The 23,322-nt window shown below is 48.3% G+C and overlaps 1 protein-coding gene across 4 annotated transcripts in view; it reads left to right on the forward strand.

Moving 5' to 3' along the window:
- The window catches only part of adamtsl3 (ADAMTS-like 3), a 250,200-nt gene that overhangs the window by 144,608 nt on the left and 82,270 nt on the right, over positions 1-23,322 (forward strand). For all 4 annotated transcript variants that reach the window (XM_055900039.1, XM_055900041.1, XM_055900038.1 and 1 more), the window contains 4 exons: positions 768-906; positions 1,105-1,155; positions 22,103-22,313; positions 22,876-23,023. In XM_055900039.1, coding sequence (XP_055756014.1) covers positions 768-906; positions 1,105-1,155; positions 22,103-22,313; positions 22,876-23,023 — 549 coding nt within the window. The remainder of the gene's footprint in view (positions 1-767; positions 907-1,104; positions 1,156-22,102; positions 22,314-22,875; positions 23,024-23,322) is intronic.

Raw genomic sequence — 23,322 nt, forward strand, 5'->3', positions numbered from 1 at the left:
CATGCAATTCTACTCATTACTACAAAGTTTAGTTGGCTTGTTAGACTGACTTACCAAGCAATGTAAAACATTTGATCTGACATGGGTTAATTGAGTGACTTGCATAACAAGTGGAAGACTTCTGCTGCACCACCACATTTTGAAATGGAAACTTGTGTATTCTACTATTCTAACTCTCAGTAGTAAGTTGAGAACCAACTGAGTTCCTAGCAGCCGCTTATGTTGCTTATTGGCTGTGCCAGCACTGAAGATTTATTACTGAACCCAGATCAGCTCTTATAGAGACTGTTGAAGCCAACAATTAGTTAGTTTATGATTGAACCCAGATAGTTCTTATAGAGATTGTTCTTGTTGCCAGCAATAGCTTTGACTGAACCGGGATCAGCTCTTATAGAGACTGTTGAAGCCAGCTATTAGTTAAAGTTCATGATTGAACCCAGATAACTATTATAGAGATTGTTATTGTTGCCAGCTAAAGCTTTATGACTGAACCCAGATCAGCCCTTATAGAGACTGTTGAAGCCAGCTATTAGCTGAAGCATTATGACTGAACCTTTTGGATGCTGTATTATGAGGCAATGCATCCGATTGTGAATGACCCAATGTGTCTGTGTTTTAGTGCTTTCGTTTCATGTTTCTTCCCAAAACAGACATTGAGACAAACATTTGAAGGGTCCAAAATGAACCCATTGCCCACCAAATGTTAGTCCAATGTTTGCTTTCTATCCTATTCATTGCTGACCTTGATTGTTTCTGCCTGTTGCCAGGTTACCAGCTGAACTCAGCAGAGTGCACAGACATCAGGTCCAGTCAGGTGTTCCCAGAGCACCACTGTAACAGCTACCCTGAGAACACCAAACCCACGCCCAAACTCAAGGAGTGCAACATGGACCTCTGTCCTGAGAGGCATGTACATGTACCAATCACAATGGTTTCCCTATGGGCCCTGGTCAAAAGCAGTGCACCATGTAGAATTGGGAGCCGTTTGGGACATGCCCGATTCTGTTTCCAGTCGTGGTTGTGCATGTGAAGGCTGTACAGGAAACATGGTTCCTCTGAATGGTCATGGTGACATGGCGTTATCTTCCTCTTTCTCCTCTCTAGTGATGGCTTCATCGAGGTGATGCCTTATGACCACTTTCAGCCTCTGCCACGGTGAGTGACCATCATAGTCTATCACAGGGCCTGTACTACTGTAGTACCCTGGACAGGACACTAGTCTATCACAGGGCCTGTACTACTGTAGTACCCTGGACAGGACACTAGTCTATCACAGGGCCTGTACTACTGTAGTAACCTGGACAGGACACTAGTCTATCACAGAGCCTGTACTACTGTAATACCCTGGACAGGACACTAGTCTATCACAGAGCCTGTACTACTGTAGTACCCTGGACAGGACACTAGTCTATCACAGAGCCTGTACTACTGTAATACCCTGGACAGGACACTAGTCTATCACAGGGCCTGTACTACTGTAGTACCCTGGACAGGACACTAGTCTATCACATAGCCTGTACTACTGTAGTACCCTGGACAGGACACTAGTCTATCACAGGGCCTGTACTACTGTAGTACCCTGGACAGGACACTAGTTTATCACAGGGCCTGTACTACTGTAGTACCCTGGACAGGACACTAGTCTATCCCAGAGCCTGTACTACTGTAATACCCTGGACAGGACACTAGTCTATCACAGAGCCTGTACTACTGTAGTACCCTGGACAGGACACTAGTCTATCACAGAGCCTGTACTACTGTAGTACCCTGGACAGGACACTAGTCTATCACAGGGCCTGTACTACTGTAGTACCCTGGACAGGACACTAGTCTATCACAGGGCCTGTACTACTGTAGTACCCTGGACAGGACACTAGTCTATCACAGGGCCTGTACTACTGTAGTATCCTGGACAGGACACTAGTCTATCACAGAGCCTGTACTACTGTAGTACCCTGGACAGGACACTAGTTTATCACAGGGCCTGTACTACTGTAGTATCCTGGACAGGACGCTAGTCTATCACAGAGCCTGTACTACTGTAGTACCCTGGACAGGACACTAGTCTATCACAGAGCCTGTACTACTGTAGTATCCTGGACAGGACACTAGTCTATCACAGGGCCTGTACTACTGTAGTACCCTGGACAGGACACTAGTCTATCACAGAGCCTGTACTACTGTAGTACCCTGGACAGGACACTAGTTTATCACAGGGCCTGTACTACTGTAGTACCCTGGACAGGACACTAGTCTATCACAGAGCCTGTACTACTGTAGTACCCTGGACAGGACACTAGTCTATCACAGAGCCTGTACTACTGTAGTACCCTGGACAGGACACTAGTCTATCACAGAGCCTGTACTACTGTAGTACCCTGGACAGGACACTAGTCTATCACAGAGCCTGTACTACTGTAATACCCTGGACAGGACACTAGTCTATCACAGAGCCTGTACTACTGTAGTACCCTGGACAGGACACTAGTCTATCACAGGGCCTGTACTACTGTAGTACCCTGGACAGGACACTAGTCTATCACAGAGCCTGTACTACTGTAGTACACCCCCTGGACAGGACACTAGTCTATCACAGAGCCTGTACTACTGTAGTACCCTGGACAGGACTCTAGTCTATCACAGGGCCTGTACTACTGTAGTACCCTGGACAGGATACTAGTCTATCACAGAGCCTGTACTACTGTAGTACCCTGGACAGGACACTAGTCTATCACAGAGCCTGTAATACTGTAGTACCCTGGACAGGACACTAGTCTATCACAGAGCCTGTACTACTGTAATACCCTGGACAGGACACTAGTCTATCACAGAGCCTGTACTACTGTAGTACCCTGGACAGGACACTAGTCTATCACAGAGCCTGTACTACTGTAGTACCCTGGACAGGACACTAGTCTATCACAGAGCCTGTACTACTGTAGTACACCCCCTGTACAGGACACTAGTCTATCACAGAGCCTGTACTACTGTAATACCCTGGACAGGACACTAGTCTATCACAGGGCCTGTACTACTGTAGTACCCTGGACAGGACACTAGTCTATCACAGAGCCTGTACTACTGTAGTACACCCCCTGGACAGGACACTAGTCTATCACAGAGCCTGTACTACTGTAGTACCCTGGACAGGACACTAGTCTATCATAGAGCCTGTACTACTGTAGTACCCTGGACAGGACACTAGTCTATCACAGAGCCTGTACTACTGTAGTACCCTGGACAGGATACTAGTCTATCACATAGCCTGTACTACTGTAGTACACCCCCTGGACAGGACACTAGTCTATCACAGAGCCTGTACTACTGTAGTACCCTGGACAGGACACTAGTCTATCACAGAGCCTGTACTACTGTAGTATCCTGGACAGGACAATAGTCTATCACAGAGCCTGTACTACTGTAGTACCCTGGACAGGACACTAGTCTATCACAGAGCCTGTACTACTGTAGTACACCCCCTGGACAGGACACTAGTCTATCACAGAGCCTGTACTACTGTAGTACCCTGGACAGGACACTAGTCTATCACATAGCCTGTACTACTGTAGTACACCCCCTGGACAGGACACTAGTCTATCACAGAGCCTGTACTACTGTAATACCCTGGACAGGACACTAGTCTATCACAGGGCCTGTACTACTGTAGTACCCTGGACAGGACACTAGTCTATCACAGAGCCTGTACTACTGTAGTACACCCCCTGGACAGGACACTAGTCTATCACAGAGCCTGTACTACTGTAGTACCCTGGACAGGACTCTAGTCTATCACAGAGCCTGTACTACTGTAGTACCCTGGACAGGACACTAGTCTATCACAGAGCCTGTACTACTGTAGTACCCTGGACAGGACACTAGTCTATCACAGATCCTGTACTACTGTAATACCCTGGACAGGACACTAGTCTATCACAGAGCCTGTACTACTGTAGTACCCTGGACAGGACACTAGTCTATCACAGAGCCTGTACTACTGTAGTACCCTGGACAGGACACTAGTCTATCACAGAGCCTGTACTACTGTAGTACACCCCCTGGACAGGACACTAGTCTATCACAGAGCCTGTACTACTGTAGTACCCTGGACAGGACATTAGTCTATCACAGAGCCTGTACTACTGTAGTACCCTGGACAGGACACTAGTCTATCACAGGGCCTGTACTACTGTAGTACACCCCCTGGACAGGACACTAGTCTATCACAGAGCCTGTACTACTGTAATACCCTGGACAGGACACTAGTCTATCACAGGGCCTGTACTACTGTAGTACCCTGGACAGGACACTAGTCTATCACAGAGCCTGTACTACTGTAGTACCCTGGACAGGACACTAGTCTATCACAGAGCCTGTACTACTGTAGTATCCTGGACAGGACACTAGTCTATCACAGAGCCTGTACTACTGTAGTACCCTGGACAGGACACTAGTCTATCACAGAGCCTGTACTACTGTAGTACACCCCCTGGACAGGACACTAGTCTATCACAGAGCCTGTACTACTGTAGTACCCTGGACAGGACACTAGTCTATCACATAGCCTGTACTACTGTAGTACACCCCCTGGACAGGACACTAGTCTATCACAGAGCCTGTACTACTGTAATACCCTGGACAGGACACTAGTCTATCACAGGGCCTGTACTACTGTAGTACCCTGGACAGGACACTAGTCTATCACAGAGCCTGTACTACTGTAGTACACCCCCTGGACAGGACACTAGTCTATCACAGAGCCTGTACTACTGTAGTACCCTGGACAGGACTCTAGTCTATCACAGGGCCTGTACTACTGTAGTACCCTGGACAGGACACTAGTCTATCACAGAGCCTGTACTACTGTAGTACCCTGGACAGGACACTAGTCTATCACAGAGCCTGTAATACTGTAGTACCCTGGACAGGACACTAGTCTATCACAGAGCCTGTACTACTGTAATACCCTGGACAGGACACTAGTCTATCACAGAGCCTGTACTACTGTAGTACCCTGGACAGGACACTAGTCTATCACAGAGCCTGTACTACTGTAGTACCCTGGACAGGACACTAGTCTATCACAGAGCCTGTACTACTGTAGTACACCCCCTGGACAGGACACTAGTCTATCACAGAGCCTGTACTACTGTAGTACCCTGGACAGGACACTAGGCTATCACAGAGCCTGTACTACTGTAGTACCCTGGACAGGACACTAGTCTATCACAGGGCCTGTACTACTGTAGTACACCCCCTGGACAGGACACTAGTCTATCACAGAGCCTGTACTACTGTAATACCCTGGACAGGACACTAGTCTATCACAGGGCCTGTACTACTGTAGTACCCTGGACAGGACACTAGTCTATCACAGAGCCTGTACTACTGTAGTACCCTGGACAGGACACTAGTCTATCACAGGGCCTGTACTACTGTAGTACCCTGGACAGGATTCTAGTCTATCACAGAGCCTGTACTACTGTAGTACCCTGGACAGGACACTAGTCTATCACAGAGCCTGTACTACTGTAGTACCCTGGACAGGACACTAGTCTATCACAGAGCCTGTACTACTGTAGTACCCTGGACAGGACACTAGTCTATCACAGAGCCTGTACTACTGTAGTACACCCCCTGGACAGGACACTAGTCTATCACAGAGCCTGTACTACTGTAGTACCCTGGACAGGACTCTAGTCTATCACAGGGCCTGTACTACTGTAGTACCCTGGACAGGACACTAGTCTATCACAGAGCCTGTACTACTGTAGTACCCTGGACAGGACACTAGTCTATCACAGAGCCTGTACTACTTTAATACCCTGGACAGGACACTAGTCTATCACAGAGCCTGTACTACTGTAGTACCCTGGACAGGACACTAGTCTATCACAGAGCCTGTACTACTGTAGTACCCTGGACAGGACACTAGTCTATCACTGAGCCTGTACTACTGTAGTACACCCCCTGGACAGGACACTAGTCTATCACAGAGCCTGTACTACTGTAGTACCCTGGACAGGACACTAGTCTATCACAGAGCCTGTACTACTGTAGTACCCTGGACAGGACACTAGTCTATCACAGGGCCTGTACTACTGTAGTACACCCCCTGGAAAGGACACTAGTCTATCACAGAGCCTGTACTACTGTAATACCCTGGACAGGACACTAGTCTATCACAGGGCCTGTACTACTGTAGTACCCTGGACAGGACACTAGTCTATCACAGAGCCTGTACTACTGTAGTACCCTGGACAGGACACTAGTCTATCACAGAGCCTGTACTACTGTAGTATCCTGGACAGGACACTAGTCTATCACAGAGCCTGTACTACTGTAGTACCCTGGACAGGACACTAGTCTATCACAGAGCCTGTACTACTGTAGTACACCCCCTGGACAGGACACTAGTCTATCACAGAGCCTGTACTACTGTAGTACCCTGGACAGGACACTAGTCTATCACATAGCCTGTACTACTGTAGTACACCCCCTGGACAGGACACTAGTCTATCACAGAGCCTGTACTACTGTAATACCCTGGACAGGACACTAGTCTATCACAGGGCCTGTACTACTGTAGTACCCTGGACAGGACACTAGTCTATCACAGAGCCTGTACTACTGTAGTATACCCCCTGGACAGGACACTAGTCTATCACAGAGCCTGTACTACTGTAGTACCCTGGACAGGACTCTAGTCTATCACAGGGCCTGTACTACTGTAGTACCCTGGACAGGACACTAGTCTTTCACAGAGCCTGTACTACTGTAGTACCCTGGACAGGACACTAGTCTATCACAGAGCCTGTAATACTGTAGTACCCTGGACAGGACACTAGTCTATCACAGAGCCTGTACTACTGTAGTACCCTGGACAGGACACTAGTCTATCACAGGGCCTGTACTACTGTAGTACACCCCCTGGACAGGACACTAGTCTATCACAGAGCCTGTACTACTGTAATACCCTGGACAGGACACTAGTCTATCACAGGGCCTGTACTACTGTAGTACCCTGGACAGGACACTAGTCTATCACAGAGCCTGTACTACTGTAGTACCCTGGACAGGACACTAGTCTATCACAGGGCCTGTACTACTGTAGTACCCTGGACAGGATTCTAGTCTATCACAGAGCCTGTACTACTGTAGTACCCTGGACAGGACACTAGTCTATCACAGAGCCTGTACTACTGTAGTACCCTGGACAGGACACTAGTCTATCACAGAGCCTGTACTACTGTAGTAGCCTGGACAGGATACTAGTCTATCACATAGCCTGTACTACTGTAGTACACCCCCTGGACAGGACACTAGTCTATCACAGAGCCTGTACTACTGTAGTACCCTGGACAGGACACTAGTCTATCACAGAGCCTGTACTACTGTAGTATCCTGGACAGGACACTAGTCTATCACAGAGCCTGTACTACTGTAGTACCCTGGACAGGACACTAGTCTATCACAGAGCCTGTACTACTGTAGTACACCCCCTGGACAGGACACTAGTCTATCACAGAGCCTGTACTACTGTAGTACCCTGGACAGGACACTAGTCTATCACATAGCCTGTACTACTGTAGTACACCCCCTGGACAGGACACTAGTCTATCACAGAGCCTGTACTACTGTAATACCCTGGACAGGACACTAGTCTATCACAGGGCCTGTACTACTGTAGTACCCTGGACAGGACACTAGTCTATCACAGAGCCTGTACTACTGTAGTACACCCCCTGGACAGGACACTAGTCTATCACAGAGCCTGTACTACTGTAGTACCCTGGACAGGACTCTAGTCTATCACAGGGCCTGTACTACTGTAGTACCCTGGACAGGACACTAGTCTATCACAGAGCCTGTACTACTGTAGTACCCTGGACAGGACACTAGTCTATCACAGAGCCTGTACTACTGTAGTACCCTGGACAGGACACTAGTCTATCACAGAGCCTGTACTACTGTAGTACCCTGGACAGGACACTAGTCTATCACAGAGCCTGTACTACTGTAGTACACCCCCTGGACAGGACACTAGTCTATCACAGAGCCTGTACTACTGTAGTACCCTGGACAGGACACTAGTCTATCACAGAGCCTGTACTACTGTAGTACCCTGCACAGGACACTAGTCTATCACAGGGCCTGTACTACTGTAGTCCACCCCCTGGACAGGACACTAGTCTATCACAGAGCCTGTACTACTGTAATACCCTGGACAGGACACTAGTCTATCACAGGGCCTGTACTACTGTAGTACCCTGGACAGGACACTAGTCTATCACAGAGCCTGTACTACTGTAGTACCCTGGACAGGACACTAGTCTATCACAGGGCCTGTACTACTGTAGTACCCTGGACAGGACTCTAGTCTATCACAGAGCCTGTACTACTGTAGTACCCTGGACAGGACACTAGTCTATCACAGAGCCTGTACTACTGTAGTACCCTGGACAGGACACTAGTCTATCACAGAGCCTGTACTACTGTAGTACCCTGGACAGGACACTAGTCTATCACAGAGCCTGTACTGCTGTAGTACACCCCCTGGACAGGACACTAGTCTATCACAGAGCCTGTACTACTGTAGTACCCTGGACAGGACACTAGTCTATCACAGAGCCTGTACTACTGTAGTACCCTGGACAGGACACTAGTCTATCACAGAGCCTGTACTACTGTAGTACCCTGGACAGGACACTAGTCTATCACAGAGCCTGTACTACTGTAGTACACCCCCTGGACAGGACACTAGTCTATCACAGAGCCTGTACTACTGTAGTAGCCTGGACAGGACACTAGTCTATCACAGATCCTGTACTACTGTAATACCCTGGACAGGACACTAGTCTATCACAGAGCCTGTACTACTGTAGTACCCTGGACAGGACACTAGTCTATCACAGAGCCTGTACTACTGTAGTACCCTGGACAGGACACTAGTCTATCACAGAGCCTGTACTACTGTAGTACACCCCCTGGACAGGACACTAGTCTATCACAGAGCCTGTACTACTGTAGTACCCTGGACAGGACATTAGTCTATCACAGAGCCTGTACTACTGTAGTACCCTGGACAGGACACTAGTCTATCACAGGGCCTGTACTACTGTAGTACACCCCCTGGACAGGACACTAGTCTATCACAGAGCCTGTACTACTGTAATACCCTGGACAGGACACTAGTCTATCACAGGGCCTGTACTACTGTAGTACCCTGGACAGGACACTAGTCTATCACAGAGCCTGTACTACTGTAGTACCCTGGACAGGACACTAGTCTATCACAGAGCCTGTACTACTGTAGTATCCTGGACAGGACACTAGTCTATCACAGAGCCTGTACTACTGTAGTACCCTGGACAGGACACTAGTCTATCACAGAGCCTGTACTACTGTAGTACACCCCCTGGACAGGACACTAGTCTATCACAGAGCCTGTACTACTGTAGTACCCTGGACAGGACACTAGTCTATCACATAGCCTGTACTACTGTAGTACACCCCCTGGACAGGACACTAGTCTATCACAGAGCCTGTACTACTGTAATACCCTGGACAGGACACTAGTCTATCACAGGGCCTGTACTACTGTAGTACCCTGGACAGGACACTAGTCTATCACAGAGCCTGTACTACTGTAGTACACCCCCTGGACAGGACACTAGTCTATCACAGAGCCTGTACTACTGTAGTACCCTGGACAGGACTCTAGTCTATCACAGGGCCTGTACTACTGTAGTACCCTGGACAGGACACTAGTCTATCACAGAGCCTGTACTACTGTAGTACCCTGGACAGGACACTAGTCTATCACAGAGCCTGTAATACTGTAGTACCCTGGACAGGACACTAGTCTATCACAGAGCCTGTACTACTGTAATACCCTGGACAGGACACTAGTCTATCACAGAGCCTGTACTACTGTAGTACCCTGGACAGGACACTAGTCTATCACAGAGCCTGTACTACTGTAGTACCCTGGACAGGACACTAGTCTATCACAGAGCCTGTACTACTGTAGTACACCCCCTGGACAGGACACTAGTCTATCACAGAGCCTGTACTACTGTAGTACCCTGGACAGGACACTAGTCTATCACAGAGCCTGTACTACTGTAGTACACCCCCTGGACAGGACACTAGTCTATCACAGAGCCTGTACTACTGTAGTAGCCTGGACAGGACACTAGTCTATCACAGAGCCTGTACTACTGTAGTAGCCTGGACAGGACACTAGTCTATCACAGATCCTGTACTACTGTAATACCCTGGACAGGACACTAGTCTATCACAGAGCCTGTACTACTGTAGTACCCTGGACAGGACACTAGTCTATCACAGAGCCTGTACTACTGTAGTACCCTGGACAGGACACTAGTCTATCACAGGGCCTGTACTACTGTAGTACACCCCCTGGACAGGACACTAGTCTATCACAGAGCCTGTACTACTGTAATACCCTGGACAGGACACTAGTCTATCACAGGGCCTGTACTACTGTAGTAGCCTGGACAGGACACTAGTCTATCACAGAGCCTGTACTACTGTAGTACCCTGGACAGGACACTAGTCTATCACAGAGCCTGTACTACTGTAGTATCCTGGACAGGACACTAGTCTATCACAGAGCCTGTACTACTGTAGTACACCCCCTGGACAGGACACTAGTCTATCACAGAGCCGGTACTACTGTAATACCCTGGACAGGACACTAGTCTATCACAGGGCCTGTACTACTGTAGTACCCTGGACAGGACACTAGTCTATCACAGAGCCTGTACTACTGTAGTACACCCCCTGGACAGGACACTAGTCTATCACAGAGCCTGTACTACTGTAGTACCCTGGACAGGACACTAGTCTATCACAGGGCCTGTACTACTGTAGTACCCTGGACAGGACTCTAGTCTATCACAGAGTCTGTACTACTGTAGTACCCTGGACAGGACACTAGTCTATCACAGAGCCTGTACTACTGTAGTACCCTGGACAGGACACTAGTCTATCACAGAGCCTGTACTACTGTAGTACCCTGGACAGGACACTAGTCTATCACAGAGCCTGTACTACTGTAGTACCCTGGACAGGACACTAGTCTATCACAGAGCCTGTACTGCTGTAGTACACCCCCTGGACAGGACACTAGTCTATCACAGAGCCTGTACTACTGTAGTACCCTGGACAGGACACTAGTCTATCACAGAGCCTGTACTACTGTAGTACCCTGGACAGGACACTAGTCTATCACAGAGCCTGTACTACTGTAGTACCCTGGACAGGACACTAGTCTATCACAGAGCCTGTACTACTGTAGTACCCTGGACAGGACACTAGTCTATCACAGAGCCTGTACTACTGTAGTACACCCCCTGGACAGGACACTAGTCTATCACAGAGCCTGTACTACTGTAGTAGCCTGGACAGGACACTAGTCTATCACAGATCCTGTACTACTGTAATACCCTGGACAGGACACTAGTCTATCACAGAGCCTGTACTACTGTAGTACCCTGGACAGGACACTAGTCTATCACAGAGCCTGTACTACTGTAGTACCCTGGACAGGACACTAGTCTATCACAGAGCCTGTACTACTGTAGTACACCCCCTGGACAGGACACTAGTCTATCACAGAGCCTGTACTACTGTAGTACCCTGGACAGGACATTAGTCTATCACAGAGCCTGTACTACTGTAGTACCCTGGACAGGACACTAGTCTATCACAGGGCCTGTACTACTGTAGTACACCCCCTGGACAGGACACTAGTCTATCACAGAGCCTGTACTACTGTAATACCCTGGACAGGACACTAGTCTATCACAGGGCCTGTACTACTGTAGTACCCTGGACAGGACACTAGTCTATCACAGAGCCTGTACTACTGTAGTACCCTGGACAGGACACTAGTCTATCACAGAGCCTGTACTACTGTAGTATCCTGGACAGGACACTAGTCTATCACAGAGCCTGTACTACTGTAGTACCCTGGACAGGACACTAGTCTATCACAGAGCCTGTACTACTGTAGTACACCCCCTGGACAGGACACTAGTCTATCACAGAGCCTGTACTACTGTAGTACCCTGGACAGGACACTAGTCTATCACATAGCCTGTACTACTGTAGTACACCCCCTGGACAGGACACTAGTCTATCACAGAGCCTGTACTACTGTAATACCCTGGACAGGACACTAGTCTATCACAGGGCCTGTACTACTGTAGTACCCTGGACAGGACACTAGTCTATCACAGAGCCTGTACTACTGTAGTACACCCCCTGGACAGGACACTAGTCTATCACAGAGCCTGTACTACTGTAGTACCCTGGACAGGACTCTAGTCTATCACAGGGCCTGTACTACTGTAGTACCCTGGACAGGACACTAGTCTATCACAGAGCCTGTACTACTGTAGTACCCTGGACAGGACACTAGTCTATCACAGAGCCTGTAATACTGTAGTACCCTGGACAGGACACTAGTCTATCACAGAGCCTGTACTACTGTAATACCCTGGACAGGACACTAGTCTATCACAGAGCCTGTACTACTGTAGTACCCTGGACAGAACACTAGTCTATCACAGAGCCTGTACTACTGTAGTACCCTGGACAGGACACTAGTCTATCACAGAGCCTGTACTACTGTAGTACACCCCCTGGACAGGACACTAGTCTATCACAGAGCCTGTACTACTGTAGTACCCTGGACAGGACACTAGTCTATCACAGAGCCTGTACTACTGTAGTACACCCCCTGGACAGGACACTAGTCTATCACAGAGCCTGTACTACTGTAGTAGCCTGGACAGGACACTAGTCTATCACAGAGCCTGTACTACTGTAGTAGCCTGGACAGGACACTAGTCTATCACAGATCCTGTACTACTGTAATACCCTGGACAGGACACTAGTCTATCACAGAGCCTGTACTACTGTAGTACCCTGGACAGGACACTAGTCTATCACAGAGCCTGTACTACTGTAGTACCCTGGACAGGACACTAGTCTATCACAGGGCCTGTACTACTGTAGTACACCCCCTGGACAGGACACTAGTCTATCACAGAGCCTGTACTACTGTAATACCCTGGACAGGACACTAGTCTATCACAGGGCCTGTACTACTGTAGTAGCCTGGACAGGACACTAGTCTATCACAGAGCCTGTACTACTGTAGTACCCTGGACAGGACACTAGTCTATCACAGAGCCTGTACTACTGTAGTATCCTGGACAGGACACTAGTCTATCACAGAGCCTGTACTACTGTAGTACCCTGGACAGGACACTAGTCTATCACAGAGCCTGTACTACTGTAGTACACCCCCTGGACAGGACACTAGTCTATCACAGAGCCTGTACTACTGTAGTACCCTGGACAGGACACTAGTCTATCACATAGCCTGTACTACTGTAGTACACCCCCTGGACAGGACACTAGTCTATCACAGAGCCGGTACTACTGTAATACCCTGGACAGGACACTAGTCTATCACAGGGCCTGTACTACTGTAGTACCCTGGACAGGACACTAGTCTATCACAGAGCCTGTACTACTGTAGTACACCCCCTGGACAGGACACTAGTCTATCACAGAGCCTGTACTACTGTAGTACCCTGGACAGGACTCTAGTCTATCACAGGGCCTGTACTACTGTAGTACCCTGGACAGGACACTAGTCTATCACAGAGCCTGTACTACTGTAGTACCCTGGACAGGACACTAGTCTATCACAGAGCCTGTAATACTGTAGTACCCTGGACAGGACACTAGTCTATCACAGAGCCTGTACTACTGTAATACCCTGGACAGGACACTAGTCTATCACAGAGCCTGTACTACTGTAGTACCCTGGACAGGACACTAGTCTATCACAGAGCCTGTACTACTGTAGTACCCTGGACAGGACACTAGTCTATCACAGAGCCTGTACTACTGTAGTACACCCCCTGGACAGGACACTAGTCTATCACAGAGCCTGTACTACTGTAGTACCCTGGACAGGACACTAGTCTATCACAGAGCCTGTACTACTGTAGTACACCCCCTGGACAGGACACTAGTCTATCACAGAGCCTGTACTACTGTAGTAGCCTGGACAGGACACTAGTCTATCACAGAGCCTGTACTACTGTAGTAGCCTGGACAGGACACTAGTCTATCACAGATCCTGTACTACTGTAATACCCTGGACAGGACACTAGTCTATCACAGAGCCTGTACTACTGTAGTACCCTGGACAGGACACTAGTCTATCACAGAGCCTGTACTACTGTAGTACCCTGGACAGGACACTAGTCTATCACAGGGCCTGTACTACTGTAGTACACCCCCTGGACAGGACACTAGTCTATCACAGAGCCTGTACTACTGTAATACCCTGGACAGGACACTAGTCTATCACAGGGCCTGTACTACTGTAGTAGCCTGGACAGGACACTAGTCTATCACAGAGCCTGTACTACTGTAGTACCCTGGACAGGACACTAGTCTATCACAGAGCCTGTACTACTGTAGTATCCTGGACAGGACACTAGTCTATCACAGAGCCTGTACTACTGTAGTACCCTGGACAGGACACTAGTCTATCACAGAGCCTGTACTACTGTAGTACACCCCCTGGACAGGACACTAGTCTATCACAGAGCCTGTACTACTGTAGTACCCTGGACAGGACACTAGTCTATCACATAGCCTGTACTACTGTAGTACACCCCCTGGACAGGACACTAGTCTATCACAGAGCCGGTACTACTGTAATACCCTGGACAGGACACTAGTCTATCACAGGGCCTGTACTACTGTAGTACCCTGGACAGGACACTAGTCTATCACAGAGCCTGTACTACTGTAGTACACCCCCTGGACAGGACACTAGTCTATCACAGAGCCTGTACTACTGTAGTACCCTGGACAGGACTCTAGTCTATCACAGGGCCTGTACTACTGTAGTACCCTGGACAGGACACTAGTCTATCACAGAGCCTGTACTACTGTAGTACCCTGGACAGGACACTAGTCTATCACAGAGCCTGTAATACTGTAGTACCCTGGACAGGACACTAGTCTATCACAGAGCCTGTACTACTGTAATACCCTGGACAGGACACTAGTCTATCACAGAGCCTGTACTACTGTAGTACCCTGGACAGGACACTAGTCTATCACAGAGCCTGTACTACTGTAGTACCCTGGACAGGACACTAGTCTATCACAGAGCCTGTACTACTGTAGTACACCCCCTGGACAGGACACTAGTCTATCACAGAGCCTGTACTACTGTAGTACCCTGGACAGGACACTAGTCTATCACAGAGCCTGTACTACTGTAGTACCCTGGACAGGACACTAGTCTATCACAGAGCCTGTACTACTGTAGTACACCCCCTGGACAGGACACTAGTCTATCACAGAGCCTGTACTACTGTAGTACCCTGGACAGGACACTAGTCTATCACAGAGCCTGTACTACTGTAGTACACCCCCTGGACAGGACACTAGTCTATCACAGAGCCTGTACTACTGTAGTACCCTGGACAGGACACTAGTCTATCACAGAGCCTGTACTACTGTAGTAGCCTGGACAGGACACTAGTCTATCACAGATCCTGTACTACTGTAATACCCTGGACAGGACACTAGTCTATCACAGAGCCTGTACTACTGTAGTACCCTGGACAGGACACTAGTCTATCACAGAGCCTGTACTACTGTAGTACCCTGGACAGGACACTAGTCTATCACAGAGCCTGTAATACTGTAGTACCCTGGACAGGACACTAGTCTATCACAGAGCCTGTACTACTGTAGTACCCTGGACAGGACACTAGTCTATCACAGGGCCTGTACTACTGTAGTACCCTGGACAGGACACTAGTCTATCACAGAGCCTGTACTACTGTAGTAGCCTGGACAGGATACTAGTCTATCACATAGCCTGTACTACTGTAGTACACCCCCTGGACAGGACACTAGTCTATCACAGAGCCGGTACTACTGTAATACCCTGGACAGGACACTAGTCTATCACAGGGCCTGTACTACTGTAGTACCCTGGACAGGACACTAGTCTATCACAGAGCCTGTACTACTGTAGTACACCCCCTGGACAGGACACTAGTCTATCACAGAGCCTGTACTACTGTAGTACCCTGGACAGGACTCTAGTCTATCACAGGGCCTGTACTACTGTAGTACCCTGGACAGGACACTAGTCTATCACAGAGCCTGTACTACTGTAGTACACCCCCTGGACAGGACACTAGTCTATCACAGAGCCTGTACTACTGTAGTACCCTGGACAGGACTCTAGTCTATCACAGGGCCTTTACTACTGTAGTACCCTGGACAGGACACTAGTCTATCACAGAGCCTGTACTACTGTAGTACCCTGGACAGGACACTAGTCTATCACAGAGCCTGTACTACTGTAGTACCCTGGACAGGACACTAGTCTATCACAGAGCCTGTACTACTGTAGTACCCTGGACAGGACACTAGTCTATCACAGAGCCTGTACTACTGTAGTACACCCCCTGGACAGGACACTAGTCTATCACAGAGCCTGTACTACTGTAGTACCCTGGACAGGACACTAGTCTATCACAGAGCCTGTACTACTGTAGTACCCTGGACAGGACACTAGTCTATCACAGGGCCTGTACTACTGTAGTACACCCCCTGGACAGGACACTAGTCTATCACAGAGCCTGTAATACTGTAGTACCCTGGACAGGACACTAGTCTATCACAGAGCCTGTACTACTGTAGTACCCTGGACAGGACACTAGTCTATCACAGGGCCTGTACTACTGTAGTACCCTGGACAGGACACTAGTCTATCACAGAGCCTGTACTACTGTAGTAGCCTGGACAGGATACTAGTCTATCACATAGCCTGTACTACTGTAGTACACCCCCTGGACAGGACACTAGTCTATCACAGAGCCGGTACTACTGTAATACCCTGGACAGGACACTAGTCTATCACAGGGCCTGTACTACTGTAGTACCCTGGACAGGACACTAGTCTATCACAGAGCCTGTACTACTGTAGTACACCCCCTGGACAGGACACTAGTCTATCACAGAGCCTGTACTACTGTAGTACCCTGGACAGGACTCTAGTCTATCACAGGGCCTGTACTACTGTAGTACCCTGGACAGGACACTAGTCTATCACAGAGCCTGTACTACTGTAGTACACCCCCTGGACAGGACACTAGTCTATCACAGAGCCTGTACTACTGTAGTACCCTGGACAGGACTCTAGTCTATCACAGGGCCTTTACTACTGTAGTACCCTGGACAGGACACTAGTCTATCACAGAGCCTGTACTACTGTAGTACCCTGGACAGGACACTAGTCTATCACAGAGCCTGTACTACTGTAGTACCCTGGACAGGACACTAGTCTATCACAGAGCCTGTACTACTGTAGTACCCTGGACAGGACACTAGTCTATCACAGAGCCTGTACTACTGTAGTACACCCCCTGGACAGGACACTAGTCTATCACAGAGCCTGTACTACTGTAGTACCCTGGACAGGACACTAGTCTATCACAGAGCCTGTACTACTGTAGTACCCTGGACAGGACACTAGTCTATCACAGGGCCTGTACTACTGTAGTACACCCCCTGGACAGGACACTAGTCTATCACAGAGCCTGTACTACTGTAATACCCTGGACAGGACACTAGTCTATCACAGGGCCTGTACTACTGTAGTACCCTGGACAGGACACTAGTCTATCACAGAGCCTGTACTACTGTAGTACCCTGGACAGGACACTAGTCTATCACAGGGCCTGTACTACTGTAGTACCCTGGACAGGATTCTAGTCTATCACAGAGCCTGTACTACTGTAGTACCCTGGACAGGACACTAGTCTATCACAGAGCCTGTACTACTGTAGTACCCTGGACAGGACACTAGTCTATCACAGAGCCTGTACTACTGTAGTAGCCTGGACAGGATACTAGTCTATCACATAGCCTGTACTACTGTAGTACACCCCCTGGACAGGACACTAGTCTATCACAGAGCCTGTACTACTGTAGTACCCTGGACAGGACACTAGTCTATCACAGAGCCTGTACTACTGTAGTATCCTGGACAGGACACTAGTCTATCACAGAGCCTGTACTACTGTAGTACCCTGGACAGGACACTAGTCTATCACAGAGCCTGTACTACTGTAGTACACCCCCTGGACAGGACACTAGTCTATCACAGAGCCTGTACTACTGTAGTACCCTGGACAGGACACTAGTCTATCACATAGCCTGTACTACTGTAGTACACCCCCTGGACAGGACACTAGTCTATCACAGAGCCTGTACTACTGTAATACCCTGGACAGGACACTAGTCTATCACAGGGCCTGTACTACTGTAGTACCCTGGACAGGACACTAGTCTATCACAGAGCCTGTACTACTGTAGTACACCCCCTGGACAGGACACTAGTCTATCACAGAGCCTGTACTACTGTAGTACCCTGGACAGGACTCTAGTCTATCACAGGGCCTGTACTACTGTAGTACCCTGGACAGGACACTAGTCTATCACAGAGCCTGTACTACTGTAGTACCCTGGACAGGACACTAGTCTATCACAGAGCCTGTACTACTGTAGTACCCTGGACAGGACACTAGTCTATCACAGAGCCTGTACTACTGTAGTACCCTGGACAGGACACTAGTCTATCACAGAGCCTGTACTACTGTAGTACACCCCCTGGACAGGACACTAGTCTATCACAGAGCCTGTACTACTGTAGTACCCTGGACAGGACACTAGTCTATCACAGAGCCTGTACTACTGTAGTACCCTGCACAGGACACTAGTCTATCACAGGGCCTGTACTACTGTAGTACACCCCCTGGACAGGACACTAGTCTATCACAGAGCCTGTACTACTGTAATACCCTGGACAGGACACTAGTCTATCACAGGGCCTGTACTACTGTAGTACCCTGGACAGGACACTAGTCTATCACAGAGCCTGTACTACTGTAGTACCCTGGACAGGACACTAGTCTATCACAGGGCCTGTACTACTGTAGTACCCTGGACAGGACTCTAGTCTATCACAGAGCCTGTACTACTGTAGTACCCTGGACAGGACACTAGTCTATCACAGAGCCTGTACTACTGTAGTACCCTGGACAGGACACTAGTCTATCACAGAGCCTGTACTACTGTAGTACCCTGGACAGGACACTAGTCTATCACAGAGCCTGTACTACTGTAGTACACCCCCTGGACAGGACACTAGTCTATCACAGAGCCTGTACTACTGTAGTACCCTGGACAGGACACTAGTCTATCACAGAGCCTGTACTACTGTAGTACCCTGGACAGGACACTAGTCTATCACAGAGCCTGTACTACTGTAGTACCCTGGACAGGACACTAGTCTATCACAGAGCCTGTACTACTGTAGTACCCTGGACAGGACACTAGTCTATCACAGAGCCTGTACTACTGTAGTACCCTGGACAGGACACTAGTCTATCACAGAGCCTGTACTACTGTAGTACACCCCCTGGACAGGACACTAGTCTATCACAGAGCCTGTACTACTGTAGTACCCTGGACAGGACACTAGTCTATCACAGAGCCTGTACTACTGTAGTACCCTGCACAGGACACTAGTCTATCACAGGGCCTGTACTACTGTAGTACACCCCCTGGACAGGACACTAGTCTATCACAGAGCCTGTACTACTGTAATACCCTGGACAGGACACTAGTCTATCACAGGGCCTGTACTACTGTAGTACCCTGGACAGGACACTAGTCTATCACAGAGCCTGTACTACTGTAGTACCCTGGACAGGACACTAGTCTATCACAGGGCCTGTACTACTGTAGTACCCTGGACAGGACTCTAGTCTATCACAGAGCCTGTACTACTGTAGTACCCTGGACAGGACACTAGTCTATCACAGAGCCTGTACTACTGTAGTACCCTGGACAGGACACTAGTCTATCACAGAGCCTGTACTACTGTAGTACCCTGGACAGGACACTAGTCTATCACAGAGCCTGTACTACTGTAGTACACCCCCTGGACAGGACACTAGTCTATCACAGAGCCTGTACTACTGTAGTACCCTGGACAGGACACTAGTCTATCACAGAGCCTGTACTACTGTAGTACCCTGGACAGGACACTAGTCTATCACAGAGCCTGTACTACTGTAGTACCCTGGACAGGACACTAGTCTATCACAGAGCCTGTACTACTGTAGTACCCTGGACAGGACACTAGTCTATCACAGAGCCTGTACTACTGTAGTACACCCCCTGGACAGGACACTAGTCTATCACAGAGCCTGTACTACTGTAGTAGCCTGGACAGGACACTAGTCTATCACAGATTCTGTACTACTGTAGTAGCCTGGACAGGACACTAGTCTATCACAGAGCCTGTACTACTGTAGTACACCCCCTGGACAGGACACTAGTCTATCACAGAGCCTGTACTACTGTAGTAGCCTGGACAGGACACTAGTCTATCACAGAGCCTGTACTACTGTAGTAGCCTGGACAGGACACTAGTCTATCACAGAGCCTGTACTACTGTAGTAGCCTGGACAGGACACTAGTCTATCACAGAGCCTGTACTACTGTAGTACAATGACATTATTATTACTGTCAGTAACAGAGAGGACATGTCAACATCTTCTGAGCATATATATTCTCCCTACATCTTTGTGTGGTTACAAATACATCTCATTCTATTCCATGTCCCTGTGTTCTGTGTTATGCCTATGCTATGTCACTGAATTAAGTGTCTCAGATAGTCACAACCATGTTATAGCCCTGTGTTAGCTACTCCTATGCTATGTCACTGAATTAAGTGTCTCAGATAGTCACAACCATGTTATAGCCCTGTGTTAGCTACTCCTATGCTATGTCACTGAATTAAGTGTCTCAGATAGTCACAACCATGTTATAGCTCTGTGTTAGCTACTCCTATGCTATGTCACTGAATTAAGTGTCTCAGATAGTCACAACCATGTTATAGCTCTGTGTTAGCTACTCCTATGCTATGTCACTGAATTAAGTGTCTCAGATAGTCACAACCATGTTATAGCTCTGTGTTAGCTACTCCTATGCTATGTCACTGAATTAAGTGTCTCAGATAGTCACAACCATGTTATAGCTCTGTGTTAGCTACTCCTATGCTATGTCACTGAATTAAGTGTCTCAGATAGTCACAACCATGTTATAGCTCTGTGTTAGCTTCTCCTATGCTATGTCACTGAATTAAGTGTCTCAGATAGTCACAACCATGTTATAGCTCTGTGTTAGCTACTCCTATGCTATGTCACTGAATTAAGTGTCTCAGATAGTCACAACCATGTTATAGCTCTTTGTTAGCTACTCCTATGCTATGTCACTGAATTAAGTGTCTCAGATAGTCACAAACATGTTATAGCTCTGTGTTAGCTACTCCTATGCTATGTCACTGAATTAAGTGTCTCAGATAGTCACAACCATGTTATAGCTCTGTGTTAGCTACTCCTATGCTATGTCACTGAATTAAGTGTCTCAGATAGTCACAACCATGTTATAGCTCTGTGTTAGCTACTCCTATGCTATGTCACTGAATTAAGTGTCTCAGATAGTCACAACCATGTTATAGCTCTGTGTTAGCTACTCCTATGCTATGTCACTGTATTAAGTGTCTCAGATAGTCACAACCATGTTATAGCTCTGTGTTAGCTACTCCTATGCTATGTCACTGAATTAAGTGTCTCAGATAGTCACAACCATGTTATAGCTCTGTGTTAGCTACTCCTATGCTATGTCACTGTATTAAGTGTCTCAGATAGTCACAACCATGTTATAGCTCTGTGTTAGCTACTCCTATGCTATGTCACTGAATTAAGTGTCTCAGATAGTCACAACCATGTTATAGCTCTGTTAGCTACTCCTATGCTATGTCACTGAATTACGTGTCTCAGATAGTCACAACCATGTTATAGCTCTGTGTTAGCTACTCCTATGCTATGTCACTGTATAAAGCGTTATAAAGAGTTATCTGCATCTTATTGCTGTTCCTCCCCAGGTGGGAGCAGGGTCCCTGGACGGAGTGTTCAGTGTCGTGTGGGGAGAGCGGCGGGCTGCAGGAGCGCAGCGTGGTGTGTGTTGAGGACGACGCCCACGGACAGATCACTCAGGTGGAGGAGTGGAAGTGCACACACTCCCCTCGGTCAATCACGCAGCAGAGCTGCAACAGCTTCACCTGTCCACAGTGGGTTGCCATGGAGTGGTCTCAGGTGAGCTACCAAGTGAAAACATCTAATCAATGTTTATTGATCGCATACACAGTTTAGCAGGTGTTATAGTCCTGGGATATAAACATTGAGTTGTTATTTTACCTGAAATTTACAAGGTCCTCTACTCCGACAATTAATCCACACATAAAACAGCCAACCAAATCGTTTCTAGTCATCTCTCTCAGTGATGTGCACACAGAAGAACTTGAAGCCACTGCCACTGGCTACAAGCCTCTGTAAACTGGCTATGAAGCCTCTATGAACTGGCTATGAAGCCTATATGAACTGGCTGTATGTGGTAAGAACAGGAGCTTATGTGCATATAACATATACAATTTATATAAAGTCAGTATTACGTTTAAATAAACTGGTGGTTGGTTATAGTGTGTGCTATTGTAACTGTGTGTGTGTGTGTGTGTGTGTGTGTGTGTGTGTGTGTGTGTGTGTGTGTGTGTGTGTGTGTGTGTGTGTGTGTGTGTGTGTGCGTGCGTGCGTGCGTGCGTGCGTGCGTGCGTGCGTGCGTGCGTGCGTGCGTGCGTGCGTGTGTGTGTGTGTTTTGCAGTGCACAGTGACGTGTGGCCGTGGGTTGCGGTACAGAGTGGTCCTGTGTATTGACCACAGGGGACAGCACACTGGTGGCTGTAACACATCCCTCAAACCACATATCAAAGAAGACTGCCTGGTACCTGTCGCATGCCACAAACCCAGAGGTACAGTATCCAATGTGTCTGTGTTTATGTGTGTGTCCCACCCTGTCTACATACAACTAGTACTGTCAGCCTTCCCTGTCTACATACAGCTAATACTGTCAGCCTCCCCCTGTCGACATACAGCTAGTATTGACAGCCTCCCCCTGTCAACATACAGCTAATACTGTCAGCCTCCCCCTGTCAACATACTGCTAATACTGTCAGCCTCCCCCTATCCACATACAGCTAATACTGTCAGCCTCCCCCTGTCGACATACAGCTAACACTGTCAGCCTCCCCCTATCCACATACAGCTAATA

The sequence above is a fragment of the Salvelinus fontinalis genome, chromosome 35, assembly GCF_029448725.1.
Source record: "Salvelinus fontinalis isolate EN_2023a chromosome 35, ASM2944872v1, whole genome shotgun sequence".
Taxonomy (NCBI): domain Eukaryota; kingdom Metazoa; phylum Chordata; class Actinopteri; order Salmoniformes; family Salmonidae; genus Salvelinus; species Salvelinus fontinalis.